The sequence below is a fragment of the Mastigoproctus giganteus genome, unplaced genomic scaffold (genome assembly GCF_048544385.1).
Source record: "Mastigoproctus giganteus isolate SK-2022 unplaced genomic scaffold, ASM4854438v1 scaffold_16, whole genome shotgun sequence".
Lineage (NCBI taxonomy): Eukaryota > Metazoa > Arthropoda > Arachnida > Uropygi > Thelyphonidae > Mastigoproctus > Mastigoproctus giganteus.
Genome location: NW_028328293.1, coordinates 2,583,721 through 2,599,293, shown reverse-complemented (window position 1 = coordinate 2,599,293; position 15,573 = coordinate 2,583,721). Strand labels below are relative to the sequence as shown.

At 36.2% G+C, this 15,573-nt stretch overlaps 1 protein-coding gene across 3 annotated transcripts in view; it reads left to right on the top strand.

The window, feature by feature from the left end:
• aPKC (protein kinase C iota type) overlaps positions 1-15,573 on the top strand; it is a 424,352-nt gene that overhangs the window by 76,004 nt on the left and 332,775 nt on the right. For all 3 annotated transcript variants that reach the window (XM_090389406.1, XM_090389407.1, XM_090389405.1), the window contains one exon: positions 5,585-5,670. In XM_090389406.1, coding sequence (XP_090245532.1) covers positions 5,585-5,670 — 86 coding nt within the window. The remainder of the gene's footprint in view (positions 1-5,584; positions 5,671-15,573) is intronic.

The window sequence follows — 15,573 nt, the reverse complement described above, 5'->3', positions numbered from 1 at the left end:
AAAAAGCCTTGCAGAGTCCCCTTCATGTCTTCAGTTAATCCAAAATGTTTTCAGCATATTGTCTCTCCTATCGTGCTTGGGCAGAATTGAAGACATATACACTTTCTGACCTAACTCTCATCATTTTTTTAACACATTCCTGTATTTTACCAACGAATCATCAGATCATGTGTACTTAAATATCATTAGTCTCCACATGAATTACAGTGCTATTACTTCCCCCCCCCCCCACACACACAATCTGACAATATGTTATTAATTGTTGCTCCTTGCACACACCTTGGTATTAATGTTTGGAAATTTTCTATATGAACATTATAGGAGAAAGGATTACGACTTCTCTGAATAATAATAAAAAAAAGTTGTTTATTATTCATAGATGTACAGTAATGGGAGCTATCCATTAATGGTTTGTTGTATTTTGTTAGTAAAGCAATTTCATGTAATCTGGTAGGCCAGGGATCGCCACTTAATTTTCTTCATAGTTTGTATTAGAAAAGACAGAAACTCATTATGGTCTTGGATCCCTTACTGTAATAAAATGTCAAATAAACATATAGTGATGGACAAAAAAATTGCTTAACTTGTGAATTTTGCAAATAATGTATTTTGCACTGCATTGTGGGTTGCAGAAATGCTCGAAATGCATTTGTTAGATGGGATATATATCTCTGTGAATGAAATCCAATAAAAAGACTCCACCTGATATACCCAATTGCCATAAATATCTTCCCAAAGAGTAAAATGCGTAATTAATGGAAATATGAGAAATCATGCAAATGGCAATCATGACACCCAAACATACATTTTATTGCATTTACGTGTACAAACTGATATGACAAGTTAAAATAATAGTATTATGTACTGTAATCAGCAAAATAAGTCCTCAATATTTTTTTGTTCCTCCTCGAGCTGCAATTACAGCCTTGCACCGATCTGGCATAGAGTTAATCAACTTCTGGATATACAGTTGCCCAATTTCGTGGTACCACACCCCCTTACAATGCTCTCCTGCAGCTGACTTTTACTTGTTGGCTTCTTCTGAGCAATTTTAGATGACATTATGTACCAGCAATTTTCAATAGGGTTCAAATCTGTACTGTTGTCGGGCCAATCCAACACTGTAATCCAGCATTTCTGAGGTATGACTGCACCTTAAGGGAGAAAAACAAGGGAAAACATTGCTGTAAGTATGTTTTAAGCCTTGTGAGACAAAAAGACAAACACATCATTAAATCTAAATAGCATAAAACTTACCAATTTTGCTGTGTGGCAAGATGCTGAGTCCTGTTGAAAAATGCAGTTTTGGACGTCTGTGTGGTGATCCATAATAACGGGTTTCAGGCACTCCTCCAAGATAGCAGTGTAGGTTTCTGCATTCACCATTCCGTTAATAAACTTAATTTGCCCTACCCCTTTGCTTGTTATGCATTCCCAGACCATCTGACTGGCGGGGAACTTTGCAGTTGGTGTTATGCAGTCAGGATGGTATGCCTCTGATTTTTGTCTTCTGACATATTGCTTCCCATCCAGTTGCAGGTTGAATTTCGATTCGTCAGAAAAGATGACAGTGTCCCATTGCTGTTTTATCCATGAAACATGCATTTTAGCCAAAGCAAGTCGCTTCTTCCTCATTTGTTGGGTCAACAAAGGCTTCTTCTTGGGCCGATAGGCATGCAGACCACATTCCAAAAGCTGTTTTTGGATAGTTCATGCACTTGTTTCAACACCATCTCAAAGTCCAGTTTTAGATTGACCTAAAATCAGCCTTCCCAAGGTCGATTTTAGACCTTACGATCTAAAATTACCTTGGGAAGGCGTAGTCACTCTCTTACAGCCTGATCCAGGTCTTCTCTTCGCATCGCTGGTTTCACGCTTTAATTTCAGCACCCAGGATACTGTAGACTGGTGGCAGCCTATTTTATCAGCGATAGCACGGGTAGAAAGTCCTTCCTGGGACAGAGGTACAGCTACATTTTTTTCTTGGTGTCAACTGAACATATGGAGCCATGCTTACACCTCGCAAAACAGGATACTAATGAGTGTGTATACCCTTCCAATGCTGTATTTATAGAAACAACTGATGCAATACCTTGCGATTACTGCCTGATGCAATAGAAGCATTATCTGACACAATACCTTTGCTTTGCTACAAACAAAATAACTGTAATCAAACAATATCTTTTCACTTATACGTTTCACTGCAAATGTTACTTTTTTTAAGGTGATGCAGTTTTTTTTGTCCGCCACTATAATTATAATTGGATTTTCATTTCCATTTGCTAATTTTTGCAGAACTCTTTGATAATAGTTATAATTATAGTGAAAACATATACATTGATACGAAAAATCAACTCGCTTTCGTTGTTTACTTAATTGAAAAGCATCACACATGCACAGTGAACTATAGTGAACTGTATCTGTTCAGCAGATTGTATAATTACAACTACAAAACCTAGTTATGTGATATCGTCTGTCACATAGATTGCACAGCTGGTTGACAGTAAGAATTAACTCTTTGCTCCATTAGTTATCCATTTAATATTTAAAGTGTATTATAAAATAACATGGATAGTTCAGAAATTTTATGACATCACTTTTATGAAGAACGCATTCAGTATAACATATGTTTGATATTTTTTTAAATATCACACATCAAATTAAGGGAACTTGCAAAAATACAAAACTAAAATACAGTAATTATTTTAGGGCCAAATTACTGGCTTAAATTTAGATTACTAACAGTACATGAAATATTATTGGCAGTCCTGATGTAGATTGCAGTCTGCTAGTTGTTAACCCCTGCACTAGATGAATTAATTCAAAAAAATTACTGCGAAACTGAAACATGGAATTATCATATTAAGAATTATTTTTAAGTATATATAAAAACATTTTGTCTCTGGGTCATACTGAAACACCCGACACCCATTTAAAATTTTAAAATAAAAAAAAATTAAATTTAAAATTAAAAATTTACTATGTGAAGATGAAACATGCAATTGTCATATTAAGAATTATTTTTAAATATATATAAAAATGAACAGAAAAATAGCTTCACCAGTGTGCGCTATATGTTTAGCATAATAAATACACACAAATAGACAGAAAGATAGGCAGAAACTTTCTTGGAATTAGATAAAACTGACAAATGAATGTTTATAAATTTATCCAAATAATGATTATTACACGTGTGTCATAAAATTTCATTAAATGAAAAAAGAATATGTATTGTGGGCATTTTTCTTTATACATTATGTAGAAAGCAAATGTAAATAGTTAAACACTGACATATATAGTGTCCACAAACCTTTGCAAAACTGAAAAGTATTGTATGAATAGGGTACATGATACAAACCTGAAACCAGTTCTTTGCAACGTAGGAAATTTTCAAGTTTTTTATTCACTAACTGGAAAATTTGCATGCTGCAGTAGATGGCAGCATAATCAGAAAACTGTAATCATGGGGCAATTTACCAACCATGAGAAGGTCAGTGTGTACTTTTAGTTCCACGTTCAAAATTTGCTCATAGCAGCTGCTATTATGCATAAATTTTGCAAGCAGTGACAGACTGTAGCCAGTGGCAAACTGGCTGCAGTCTATCACTGCCTGTTATTACGTAAGTTTTAAGCACAGTTTAGAAAGTTATGAAATCGAAGTAGACCTACAATTTTACAGTAGTGTGGAAAACTTGTAAAGGATGTCTGTTAATGCAAACATCTTGGCTGAGGTGGTAGTTGAACAAATATCAGTGAGGATGAAGTGGAGCTGTTTCAAGAATGCTTTACACAAAGCTCAGGAAACCCATATGAAGAGCTTAACATGTTTAAAGCAGCAGTATGTAATGTGTTACATCGCCTGACAATGAAACCATGCAGTTACAGTTTATACAGAAACTGTCACTTGATGACAAAACCAAGAGGATGGAATTTTGGGAGGATTGGATTATAGGGGTGATATCTGAGAGTAAAGGTGGCCACATCGAACACCTGTAATTAACTTGAAAATATCCTCAATCACCTGGACATGGTTTCAGGTTTGTATCATTTACCTATTCAAACAATAATGATGTTTTGGTGTTGTAAAGGAGGTTTCTGGACACCCTGTATAAGAGAAGCACCAGCCAACTCTGCCCTTTGTTGGATGATAAAATGCATTGTATCATATATGGAAATAAAGTTCCTGGACTGGTGTAATAAAAATAACACAAAATTGAAGGATCTCAAAAATGGTTTTATTTTTATCCAAAGTTAAATCACCATCTGATTGAATGCGTTTATTACACCATTCTAAAAGTTTCTAAAACGAGTTGGTGAAGGCCTCCAAAGAGATGATGTTCAGTTTGGTGATTGCATTTTTCTTTGTCCTCAACACCCAGAAATCTCTTTCCCTGTGAGGATAGTTTCACATTCAGATAGAGGAAGAATTACACTGGTACTAGATCAGGAGAGTAGGGTGGATAGTTGATCCGTACAGTGCCATGTTTCATCATAAATGTCTTCAGATAAGTGCAGAATGGGTGGGAGCATTGTGATGTGACAAGAACCAGCTGCCTTTCTCTCGATATTGCGGCCTCAGCCAGGAAGTGCGATTCAATAGTATTTGAAGCACTTGTACATATTTCTTGTTAATCACACTGTTCGTTGAAAAATGTGATCAGCACATCTTGATCTTGGTGATGATTTTGAAGTCCAAAGCATGCTCTGACATTTTGTTTGTGGGTCATACTATGAAATGCCCAACAGCCATCTCCAGTGACAATACAGTCAAGGAAATTAGGATGAAGTCTTCGCATGATGATACGCTTTGTTGCTTCTGTTCATCTGTGAGGTTGTGTAGCACAAATTTTGTACAAACCTTTCTTTTCCCTAAATCTTCATGCAGAATTTAACAAATCTTTTCTTATTCATATCCAACTCATCACCCATCATTTTGAAGGTCAAACAATGATCTCCTGTCATAATTTCCCAAACTTTTGTGACTCTCACTTCATTTTGAGAGATTGACGGATGCCCACTTCTTGGGTAATCACATACATCCTGATATCCATCTTTGAATCACTTATAGCATTCAGACCCACTGGTGATTAATTGTTTCATCACCATAAACAGTTTCTAAAAATTTTGTGTTTCTGTTGCTGATTTTCATTGCTTTATTTTGGGTAATCACATACATCCTCATGTCCATCTTTGAACCACTCAGACACACTGGCATGACTTATGGTTTCATCACCATAAACATTAAAATTTTCACATGTTTCTGTTGCTGCTTTTCCCAGTTTAAAGTAAAATTTGATGTTGTTCATTGCTCTATTGCAAAATTGTGACACGGAACTTTAGTGCTACTAAAGAAAATTGGTTTTTACTTGGAACTTGTCAGCCTACTAGACAGTCTCTGTACTAGAGATTTGGAAGAAGCTTCAACCACAACACACCACTTCTGTTTATTTTCAAATTCATTGAACATAACTGCAGCAGTACCAGTCTGGTTACTTTATTGCCACATCTCATACAAAATATTACTGGGTATTTAACACTGTTATAATACTGTTGAGGTAATTTCTGATTTTTTTCTACTCCATAGAAAGTATATATCGAAGGGGTGCTCGACGGTGGCGTAAATTATATAGGGTAAATGGTCACATCTTCCAGGCTAAAAGGTTCAACAGGGTGAGTATTCGAATTGCTTATTAAGATTTAGAAAAGTGTAAATTCTTATTTAGTACAAATGCAAAGCTATTAATGAAGCATGTGTGGTGAAGGCCACAACTGTCAAGGTGGACTTTGCACCACAGCGGTCGGAGGGCAGCATTTGTGCTCGATCTGTTGCAAGACCATTAGCATTAGTAGAGGCATACGATGCAAGAAAGCAAGCTTATGCAGCATCAGCCAAAAAAAGAAAACAAAAAAACTGCTACCATTTCACCCCTCCATTCGTTCCAAATACCTGTCCAGCTCAACCTTAAATTTATTTAGGCTATCAACTTCCACAACAAAAGATGGAAGTCTGTTCCACCAATCAACTACCTGCTGGCTAAAGGCAAACTTCCACACATCTATCCTACAATTGTCCCTCCTCAATTTGAATTTATGCCCTCTGAGCAAGAAGAAGAATCTCATCAGAGATTCTTGAGGTGTATAAAGCCTTGAATGATTTGAGGATGTTCAAACCAATCAAAGCTTTATACACCTCAATCAGATCACCTTGCAGGTGCCTAGTCTCCAGACACTGTAATCTGCAAAACTTAAGCCTTTCTTCGTAAAAGCAACCCTTCATTTTATTCACTAATCTTGTTGCCCTTCTCTGTACTTGTTCCAACAGCGCTACATCCTTCTTAAAATGAGCCCTCCAAACCTGTATACAGAACCTAAGGTGTGGCCTTACTTGAGCCACCATGAGCTACTCTTGCAGACCATTTGCACTGCTCAGAAAACTTCATATCTGCCTGCACAATTACCCCCAAGTCCTTTTCGTTCTCTACCACTGTCAGTGTAGTACCACAGAGTTGATATGTCACTCTGGGGTTACTGCTTCCCATATGTAGTACTTTACATTTGTCAATGTTAAACTTCATTTGCCACCTCTCAGCCCACCTGCTCAACTTTTCTAGATCCTGTTGCACAGCATACTGTCATTAGTGTCCTTAACAACCCTGCCAACCTTCGTATCATCTGCAAACTTGGACATTAAGCCTGATATACCATCATCAATATCATTTATAAATACAGAAAACAACAATGGACCCAACACTGAACCCTGAGGGACTCCACTAATAACATTAGTCCACGAAGAGCAGTGTCCATTGATTACCACTCTGTCTTCTCCCACTCAACCATCCCTTTATCCATAGCAGAATTTGCCTCCAATGCCACACTGCTCCAATTTGTGCAGCAGTCTTCCATGTGCAACAGTATCAAAAGCCTTTCTAAGATTCAAATATATGATATCAAAGTTATTCCCTGCCTCCAGTTCCTTTGTGACCACATCATAGTATCCAATCAAATTGGTCAGACAAGACTTCCCCTTAACAAAACCATGCTTGTCCGAGCTATAACTGAAGTCTTGTCTAGATGATCCTGCAGTGCTTCTTTAACCAGTGCCTCCATTAATTTCCCTGGAACAAAAGTTAAACTAACAGGTCTATAATTACTTGTCTCCCTTTGATCCTCCTTTGTGAATTGGGGTCACATTTGCTCATCTCCAGTCCATGGGTACCTCCCCTGAGTCCAAGGGAGCTCTCATAATTATGGCTAAGGGTTTGCTTGCTTCCTTTGTTGCTTCCTTTAATATAACTGGAGAGATCCCATCCACCCCGGGTGCCTTTTTTATGTTTATTTTCAACAATTTCTCCTCCACTTTCCTCTCAGTTATTACAAAATCATCTAGCTCACTGCCAGAGTTTAATTCACCTCTGGCATTCCCCTCCCTGAATAACTCCTTATGTGTGAATGTAGATGCAAAATACTCATTTAATTTGTTAGCCACTTGAGCAGGATCATCAACAGTTGAACCATCAATATCCAGTGGACCAATCTGATTCATCCCTATCCTTCTAGAGTTTACATAGGTAAAGATCTCTTTGCTGTTTTTCTTTGCATCCTTTGCCAAAGATTTCTCATAATTTGCCTTTGCCTGCCTAATCTCCTTTGTGACTTGGTTACAGACCAGCTTATATCTATAGGCTTCCATGTCATCCATTAATTTATATGTATTCCATGCATTTTTCTTCTCTTTCACATGTCTCATTAGTTTATCTGACATCCATTCTGGCCTAAACCTTGAACAATATTTCTTAGTTGGTAAGTAAAGCCTAGTAGCTTCCAAGATTAATTCTTTGAATGCCTTCCATTTTAAATTTGCTGTAGATAACATCATCAGTTGCTCCCACCATATAGAATTTAAATACTGTCTCAGGCCACGGTAGTCGCCTTTACAAAAGCAAAAACTCTTCCCTTTACCCATGATGGTAGTTACCTCTTTGAGTAAATCCCACTTCAGCACACTGTGATCACTGCCACCTAGTGGTTCCTTTATCTGCAGATTCTTAATGCATGAAGAATCACTACTGATAATCAGATCAAGAGTATTACTCCCTCTAGTTGCCTCCCGAACATGCTCTTGTAGAAAACAATCATCCAATAAATCAACAAAAGCCTTGCTAGTGTGTGAGTGACCAACCCACAAATTCCAGTCAATATCCGGGAAATTAAAATCCCCCATTATAAGACTGTCTGGTTTACTGGCCCACTCTATTTCCCTGTACAGTTTTTTATTATACTCATCAGAGTCATTAGGCCTATAACACACTCCTACTCTCAGTTTTGACCTCCCAGTGCTTATGTCACACCAAACTGATTTGACACTGCACTGTCCAGTGATGTTGACTGGTTGCACTGTCCAGTGATGTTGACTGGTTGCACTTCCTTGGATTTTGTGTTTCTTAACTAATAACATAATCCCTCCTCCCTTCCTATCCTGTCTATCCTTTCTGTACACATTGTACTCTCCAAATTCCAGTTCTGCATTCCTTATATCTGTGTGACACCACGTCTCGATATCCCAACAATATCTGCCTCTGATGTTTTGACCAACACCTCAAATTCATCAAATTTATTTACCAAACTCCAAGAGTAAGAGAAACTTCATAAGTGGCCCTCCAAGAGTAAGAGAAACTTCATAAGATGAAGTTTCTCTTACTCTTGGTATTTTATATCTGTTCCCTCTTTCTTGTCTTGCCCACCAGTGAGAATCTTTTGTCTTCATTCATTTTAATAATCCCTCTCAGGGCCTTATACATCAATGCCCTTCCTCCAAAAGTGTTTAGCTACTAAGCTCTGCAGACCACATTTTCTAAGCTTCTCCTCATAGGGATGCTTAGTCCTCTTTACCAATCTAGCCATCCTTCTTTGCACCTTCTCTGGAAGTTCCATATTACTCTTTACATGTGGTTTCCAAACTTGGATGCAGTATTCTAAGTGCAGTTGTGTCATCTTATTGAGAGGAATAATGACCTCTCTACTTGCAAAATTCAGATGATAAATCATTGGCAGAACACCATACTTCTTTCTTGCTGCCTACTTACACTGCATGTAGAACTTGATGTTTTTATGTATTCATTGCTGGCAACTCCATTTTTATACTCTAGAATCAGTTTTTTACTTGATTTGATCCCTTTTTCATCTCACTGTCATGATATAGTTGGTGATGAAGAGTTCCTTTATTTTTTTTCAAAAACTCAGATTTTCTCCATATTTTTCTTTTTCCAAAAAAAATAGTGAACTACTTTAAAATTAGAATTTATTTGAAAAATTTACGAATTTCTACTTATTTTCATTAACAAATTAGCTATCATGTGTAGCGTACTATCATTATTCTCTGTAATATTTGATCATTTCATATTATTTGTATGGTGTAAAGCTAATTAATTAAGTATATTTTTCAATATAATAGCAAAATATTTCAGATGACATATATGCAAGATTTTTCATATATTGTAAAATCTGAAAAAGGAATCTTTGCCTTGTGTACTGTAAAGGCAGTTTTTTAATTTCAAGTGACGAGAAATGCAGTATAATCAGGCATTTGTGAACAAATAAGTATAAATCCAGTGGCAGTGAATAGAAAGTAAGGCAAAAATAGTGTTGCATTTCAAGTAACAATAGCATTTTATGTGTGCCAAATGTTTATTTGCAATTTTCAACATATTAAATAATCTTCCTATCAGTTATGCTGAACATTCAAGTGCATTATTTAGAAATATGTTTCCTGATAGTGCGAAATAAAAAAAAAAGAGAGAGGCAGTTTCAGAAGAATAAAAACAACAGGCATTGTTAGTGAAATTGCAGAGAGAGAATGAAAGAACAATTAGTGATGACTGAAAAATGGGCCATTTTCGATTGTTATATCCCATGGTCATCATCATCAGCCATTTTCAATCCACTGCAGGATGAAGGCCTCTCCAGTAATTTTCCAGTTCCTTCTGCTTTGTGCAATGGGCATCCATTTACTACCCATAAACTCATGAATTTCATCTGTCCATCTCCGTTGTTGTCTTCCAGGTTTTCTCTTGGCTACTCTTGGGTACCATTCTGTTATTTTCTTAGTCCATCTGTCATTATTTCTTCGAGCTATGTGTCCTGCCCAAGACCATTTTAGTTCTTTAGTTTTGATAAGAATGTCCTTTACTTGAGTTTGCTGCCTAATCCATGTGTTTCTCTTCTTATCTAACAGTCTGATTCCTAATATAATTCATTCCATTCTTCGCTGTGTAGTTCTCAGCTTCTCTTCCATTGTTTTGGTGAGTGCCCAAGTTTCACTTCCATAAGTCATGGTGAGGAGTATACATTGGTTAATTATTTTACATTTCAGACAAATTGGGATATTGCTCCTCAGTATGTGACTATATTTCCTGAATGCTATCCATCCAAAATTTATTTTTCTCTTGACTTCAAGCGATTTATCATTATTATAGCTAATGACTTGTCCCAGATAAGTATATGACTCCACCTTTTCAATTACTCCTCCTTCAATCATTATATCCTTTTCTGTGGCATACTTGTTCATCATTATTTTTGTTTTAGCCATATTCATCTTTAGTTCAAAATCCTTACTAACTCTGCATAACTGATTCAGATTTTCCTCTAATTCTTTGGGATCGTGGCTTATGACCACAATGTCATCTGCAAATCGTAAATGGTTTAGGCACTCTCTATTCACATTGGCTACTTTCTGCGACCAGTCTAATCTTCTGAAAGCTTCCTCAAGGGCAGCAGTGAACAACTTCGGAGATATTGTATCTCCTTGTTGAACTCCTTTCTCAATTTTAAATTTCCTACTGTCTTTGTCTAGTCTAATAAAGGAGGTAGCACTCTCATATATTTTCTTCAAAATCATAATATATGGGATATCTATGCCTTGTCTTTCCAGTGCCCGAAACATTGCCTTATGCTGTATGGAGTCAAATGCCTTTTCATAATCCACAAATGCCAGGCATAATGGTGTTTTATATTCATTTCCTTTATAAATTAGCTGTGACATTACACGAAGGTGATCCATAGTTGAGAATCCTGTCCTAAAGCCAGATTGCCCTTTCTGTTGATTCTCATCAAGTATTCTTTCTAATTTGTTAGTGATGACCCTTGTGAACAACTTGTAAATGTGGGATAACAAGCTAATTGGTCTATAATTTCCAATTTCTGATTTATCTCATTTCTTATGCAGCAAAACTATGATTGCATTATTCCACTCCTTAGGCATCACACCTTTTCTAATGCATTTTGTGAAGAGTCTTGCAAGTTTTTGTGTCATGTCGCTTCCTCCCAATTTTAACAACTCTACAGTAACTTCATCTTCCCCTGGGGCTTTCTGATTCTTCATTTTCTTCAATGCATGTTCTCATCAGGAAGGATATCATGTATGTTGTATGTGTTACTAATTTGCGATCCATCTTCCCCACCGCATCATTCCCTTGCTCCTTGTATAACTCTTTATAGTAGTCTTCTGCTATTTGAATTATGCATCCTCTGCTATTTATAAGTACACCATGATTATTCTTCAGTTTCAGTATCATTTCTCTTTCTGTATTACTGCTCATGGCTGCCGATTTAAATCCTTTGTTTTCCCTTAATGCTTGTTCTACTTTTCTTGTGTTAAATTTTCTTATGTCCTCTGAGTCTCTTTCTAATGGCTTTGCATAACTCAGTATACTCAATTTTCTTCCTGTCAGTGTTTTTCTTGCTCTTCATTTGTTGTCTTCGGTTAATCATGAAAAGTGTTTCTTGACTGATTTTTTTCTTCCTTGGATTTCTTTTTACCTATAGGTTTCTTGGGCTTTATCACTTTCAGACAGTTGTAATATTCCTCGTTGATATCTTGGTCCTGAGCCGTCTGCAGAAGCTCAGACTTGTTCTTAAGTTCCAGTACATACTGCTTTTTCTCCTCTTCTGTTATCTAAAGATCTTTGTATTATTTACTCGTCAGTTTTTTCCTTTCTTTTCTTACATCTATATCATGTGCATCTTACTATTCTGTGATCACTTCCAACATTTACCTTGTTCAGGACAGTAACATCATTCACGATATATCTTCTGTTAGCGAGGATGAAGTCGATTTCATTAGTTGTTAATCCATTTGGGCTCTTCCATTCCACTTTCTGTTGACTCTTCTTGAAAAAAAGTGTTCATTACTGACATTCCTCGAGATTCTGCAAATTCCACAAGACTTTCACCTCTTTCACAAATTCCAAAATTTCCTATAGTTCCTCTTTCTGTGCTGTTTTGTCTCTTTCCAACCTTAGCATTGAAGTCCCCCATAATGATAGTGTAGTGAGTTTTTTGTTCATCTAGAAGACTCAATTTCGGTGTACAGTTCTTCAACCTCTTCATTATCATCGCTCGATGTTGATGCATAAATCATTATAACCTTGAGCTTATACCTCTCAGAAATCCTGAGTAGTAGTCTTGACACCCTTGGTGATATACTTTTGAATTCCAAAATGTTGTTTTTTATGTTTATGGACCAGAAAGCCAACTCCACCTGCACTCCTTTCATTGTTTCCATTGGTGTACAGCAGATTTCCACTTAATAAACTTATGATTCATTTCTTCTTCTTGTTTCAGTCTAACCGATGCTATTCCAATTCACATTTTCTAATTCCTTTTCCAGTTCTAATATCCTGTCTTCACCGATGAGCGATCTTACGTTGTAACAGGCCAAATTCAGTTTCCGTGCATGGCAGCCCGGTCGTACCCAGAGGTTCTTTGCACCCTCTGCTTCCACTCTGATCCTCTCGCTGCCGTAAGAGGGGGAGTGAAAGCTGCTGGGGACTGAGGGCCATTTGTTTCGTTGTGCTGTCATGTGCTGGAGGGTTTGTTCTTTTCTTATTCACGCCGACCAGGCGTCTTGAAGAGAACCACTCTACACGTTCGTTGCCACCTAAGTGATGTGACAGGGCTTACCACCGAGAAGGTGTACATGAGTGGATTTTAGGGAGGCAGGCCAGCCAGACTTCTCCTAAATCTTCTGAAATAGAAATATATTGGATCCATCAGTGTTTAGACTGTGTCTGATAACACACAAATGCTTGTTCCCCTCTAAACCCAATGGTATAAGAACAATGAAAAATTAAAAACAATTAACATTAAAAAAAAAAAAAACATAAAATTGAAAGTGGTATATACTCAGTGCCAATATTTAAAGGTGACTTCAGACATTGGATATTTTCTTAATAGCCCGAAAGTTTGTGGGATTCCCTTAAAAAAACAGTCTGGTGTATAGCATTGATAATGCACCTTTATGGTATGCCTAAAAACTGGAAAAGTAAAGGTATTAAAAGAAGAGGTTGAGCACTTAGTGGTAATAGGCTGTCTTCATTGTTCTATTAATTTGTGTGCTGGAAAAGGATCTATATGCCTTTCTGTGAAGGTGGACAAATATTTAAAATTTACTACTATCTAAAATTAATTGTTAAAAGGAGAAATAGGTCTAAACCCATACCGCTAAAGCAGGGATTCTCAATGCGGCGAAAAAACCATGGGTATTACAATGGTTTATGGCCCTCCAAAGTTCATCACTACCTGATTACATCTTACTGCTTAATATTTAATTTCTCTCCTTGAGTTTTCTTTTCCCCCTGAGACAACTGATTTTTAACATATAGGTATATTATATTAGGAGTGAGTGAGAAATTTTGATAAATGGAAGATAGTGGGCGTGATTTAATCCAACCACTTTTGCTTCTCATAGACATTAAATGCCTAAGTGCTTTCAGGTAGTAATGGCTCCACAATCCTTGGCATTTGCTCCTCTCCGACAGCTGCGACCTTGGTGGGGGTGGCTTCGTGGGTGTGGTTTATTCTTTTGTTTCATTGGTCAATATATAAGGCATGGATGGGATGAGGAAATGTCTCAGTTGATTGTTTCTACTTTCTAAGTGACAATCAATATTGATTTATTGTTTCCTTGTGGAAGTTGTTTATTTTTGATTCACAGTGCTTTTGTGAATGACACTGGCTATGAGAGTTAAATAAAAATAGTTTATATTTTATAATTTAATTCTTTGTAGTTATTCAACCCATTACCAATCATGTCAAGTGCTGAAAAGAAAAAGTGTCTACAGTATCTGGATGAATATCTCGCTTATGGTTTTATTGAAAGCCCATTCGACTCAAGACAGCTTATGTGTCTTATGTGGAATAGTTCTTTTTCAATGACAGCAGAATAATTGTCTTATAAAATTGCAGAAATCATTGTAAAAACTGGTATTGCTAATACAATTGCTGAGATTATTATACAACCTGCATTAGAGACTATAATTTCAACAGTGATGCATCAAAATCCTTCCAGTATTTTAAAATCTTTGCCATGAGCAACGATTCAATTCGAAGACGAATCAATGAGATGTCAGTTAACATTGAAGAGCAGCTAATTGGCAAACTAAAAATGAGAAAATTTTCTATTGAGATTGAGGAGTCCACAGTTACTGATAATAAACCCCATCTAATGGCATACATTCGTTATTTTGATGATGATTGCAAATTGTAAGAAATGTTGTTTGTAAAATCTATTGAAACTGACTGTACCGGAGCATCCATTTTTGCTGCTGTAAAAACATTGATGAAAAACAAGTACCATTGGAAAATTTGGTATCCTTTAGGTGGGCTATAAAACAATAAAGGTCTTATAGCCCATCTAAAGGAAATATACCCCGAAGTTCAGGCAATACACTGCATTGTGCACCGACATCATCTGGTTGAAAAAAATATTAGTCCAGTTTTTTATCAATCTCTCAGAATAATTATTAAAACCATCAATAAAATAAAGTCACATAGCAAATATGATTGCCTTTTCAGAAAAATTTGTGTTGATAATGAAGAATGATATGTGAGACTTCTTTTGCATACAGAAGTCAGGCTTTCTAAAGGAAACTGTCTGACAAGATTTGTAAACCTTTTTGATACGATAATTTTTTTTTAGAAAGCAAAGGAAATAAGCAAACACAAAAACAACATACACTATATGGCTTGGATTTTTCAAAAACTTAATGAAATATCACTTCAACTTCAAGGGAAATTAATTATTGTGAAGACTGCAAACGCGTATTAAAAGCCTTCACTGAAAAACTGGAAATATTTGAAAGCAATTTAATGAGAAAAAAATTTCATGGTATGCAAGAGTTAGCTAAAATCAATGAATCTCACCAAGAATGATCTTTAGAATTATTCAGATAATTTGTGTTCTTTAAAAGGTGAAATGAAAAAGTTTTGAAGTGTTAAATTGACGTTAGATCCAACTGGATGTGATGCTGGGTCTGCTAGTGAAGAATTCAAGAAGAACTCATTGAATTAAAATGTAATGAAGAATGCAAATATAAATTTAAAAAAGGTGAAACAGCTGAGTTGTGGGCATCAAAAACAACTAAACATCTTTATCAAATGATGTGGTCTGAAATGGCCAAAGTACTTTGTTGTTTTCCAACTTCTTATATTTTTGAAAGTGGTTCTAGTTCAGTAAATAAAATATTAACAAAGGAAAGAAACAGAATTGATATATATTCAAGAGAAGACATTAGAATT